Source organism: Sinocyclocheilus rhinocerous, unplaced genomic scaffold (genome assembly GCF_001515625.1).
Source record: "Sinocyclocheilus rhinocerous isolate Xijiao unplaced genomic scaffold, SAMN03320098_v1.1 scaffold1636, whole genome shotgun sequence".
Classification (NCBI taxonomy): domain Eukaryota; kingdom Metazoa; phylum Chordata; class Actinopteri; order Cypriniformes; family Cyprinidae; genus Sinocyclocheilus; species Sinocyclocheilus rhinocerous.
Window position 1 is genome coordinate 635,362 of NW_015628289.1, and position 2,325 is coordinate 637,686.

Genomic DNA, 2,325 nt, shown 5'->3' on the forward strand with positions numbered 1-2,325 from the left:
GTTGAACCACTGATGTCACATGGATTACTTTGTCGATCATCTTGGTACTTTTCTGGACCTTGAACGTGGTAGTTACCTTGCTGTCTATGGGAGGGTCAGAGAGCCCTCAGATTTCATCAAAAATATCTTAAATTGTGTTCCGAAGATGAACGAAGGTCTTACGGGTTTGGAACAACACGAGGGTGAGTAATTAATGACAGAATTTTCATTTTTGGGTGAACTAACCCTTTAAAGAGGACCACTCGTCTCCAGAATTATGAATTAAGGAAGTCATAAACATTCTTCTACTAGTATCACACATCCACAGTCTCTAAACACTGATCACCTGTAAAATGGCAACCTCATTTCTCAGCTGGCTCTCCTGTTTGGTGGGGAATCTCATCTTGTCTATTACTTTGATGGCCACATCTCTGCCTGTTTTTCTATGTTTCCCTTAAAACAGATGAAATTTTAAAAAATGATTTCAAATGCAGTAAAATATTTAGCAAAAAGTTTATTGGTTTCAAGTGATAAAACTATAGATTTATTGTAATGCATTTGGTGTGCATATTATAAATAGTATAAGTAGTTGATATATCAACTCTACAAAATTAACCCAAATAGAGCTGACAGGACATGAATTTCACAAGAGCTCTTGTAACTGGCTGGAGCTCATTCCACAGCCACACAAATATACTGTAAGTGTTATATTGAGATGAAATAATTTACAGTGACAGAAGAATGATACACAAGATATGTGAAACTAGAAGAGCTATGTAGGAAACTGTAATAACGGTCAGCTTAGTTGTTAGTACTCTTAAATATTTGATAAAATGCCACAAATGACCCATCAGAATCAAGTACTGCATTGTGCTGTGTAATAAATATAATGAAATATACCTTACAGAATTACTACATTTTGTACCATGACAAACAAAATTGAGTAGAACCAACGAGTTAAGGTAACTCAAATATATGAGCAAGCCAATTTTAAAACCAATATTTAAGAGTAATGTAATCTTATTTTATTTTAATCTGTTGTGCAAATGTTCATTGTGTCCAACTTTCTCAGTTTCTTCAGCTGTGGTCAAAGATGAAAAATACTGATATGAAATAAATAATAATTGTAGTTCTAAGTATAATTTCTCCATTCTCAAATATTTGGATTCAAATTTCACAAAAATATTAAGTACATCTTAAAAATATAATTTGTACATCAGATGCTAGATTGTTTTTGTGAAATAAATATAAATAATCTAAATTGATCTAAATCTAAATTTAACCTAGATATAAATTTAAAACAAAACAAACTGCTGGATTTGTAAGCATTTATTTTGGTATGTCCAACTCAAAGAATCACTTAAGTGATTTTAAGGTAGTATAGTTTAGAATTATTTTTTAGAGTGTACCTCCATAAACGATGCCAAACTGTCCAGAACCCAACACTTCATCAGCAAAGATCTGATAGATTGAGCTGATATCCTAAAGACAGAGCAAAAAAATAAAATAAATAAATAATATATATATATTTTTAAATATAGACGCAAGATTAACTCAATCACTAAACAAATATTCAAATCAAACATAATTCACAAGTACATTCAATCCAAATACAACTTCTCAGTCTACAGTTAAATGCATGCTTAATAACCCCAATTTTTTTTTATTTCCTCTCTCAGTTCTTCATAAATTTCTTGCGGTGTGACTTGACCGTGGACATGACCGAACATGCAGAAGTGTGAATAAAGAGAGCGTGTAGTTGTGAAATATTGTCGGTAAACACTCACCACATTTTCCTGGATTTGACTGTTAGATACAGAAATGCTGATGGACAGTTCCTCTGCAACACACACACACGCATTCAGTTTAGCTTTGGCATTTCATATAATTAATGTTCAAATGTCAAACTTGTGTGTAGGAAAGTATGAGGCAGATAACTTCTCTTTTCTTCTTTTTTTAAACTTTATCCAATATATGCAACAAATTATGAGTTATCATATGAGGGGCCGTACAAGCCATAATTCATTCTGGTACTCTCACACACTTACATTCTCCTTTCACATACATATATTTTTGCTTTCACATACATATATTTTTGCTTTCACACACTTGCATTCTCCATTCGCATGCATACATTTCTACTCTCACACACATACATTCTCATTTCACAGACATATATATATATATAGAATGTATGTATGTCTGAAGAAGAATGTATGTATGTGTGAGAGAGAGTATAGTGGAAATGGAAGGAGTATAATGGAAACGGAAGGCAAGTCAGGCACAATCAGGGTCATTGGGACAGGTCCTGATCCTGATCAGCATGGCTGAGGTAGATGAGGCGGC

The 2,325-nt window shown here is 33.2% G+C and overlaps 1 protein-coding gene across 2 annotated transcripts in view; it reads right to left on the reverse strand.

Moving 5' to 3' along the window:
* prkd3 (protein kinase D3) overlaps window positions 1-2,325 on the reverse strand; it is an 84,866-nt gene that overhangs the window by 9,533 nt on the left and 73,008 nt on the right. For both annotated transcript variants that reach the window (XM_016548734.1, XM_016548733.1), the window contains exons 12-14: window positions 1,767-1,819; window positions 1,389-1,461; window positions 326-432 (exon numbers count right to left, since the gene is read on the reverse strand). In XM_016548734.1, the coding sequence (XP_016404220.1) occupies window positions 326-432; window positions 1,389-1,461; window positions 1,767-1,819 (233 nt within the window). The remainder of the gene's footprint in view (window positions 1-325; window positions 433-1,388; window positions 1,462-1,766; window positions 1,820-2,325) is intronic.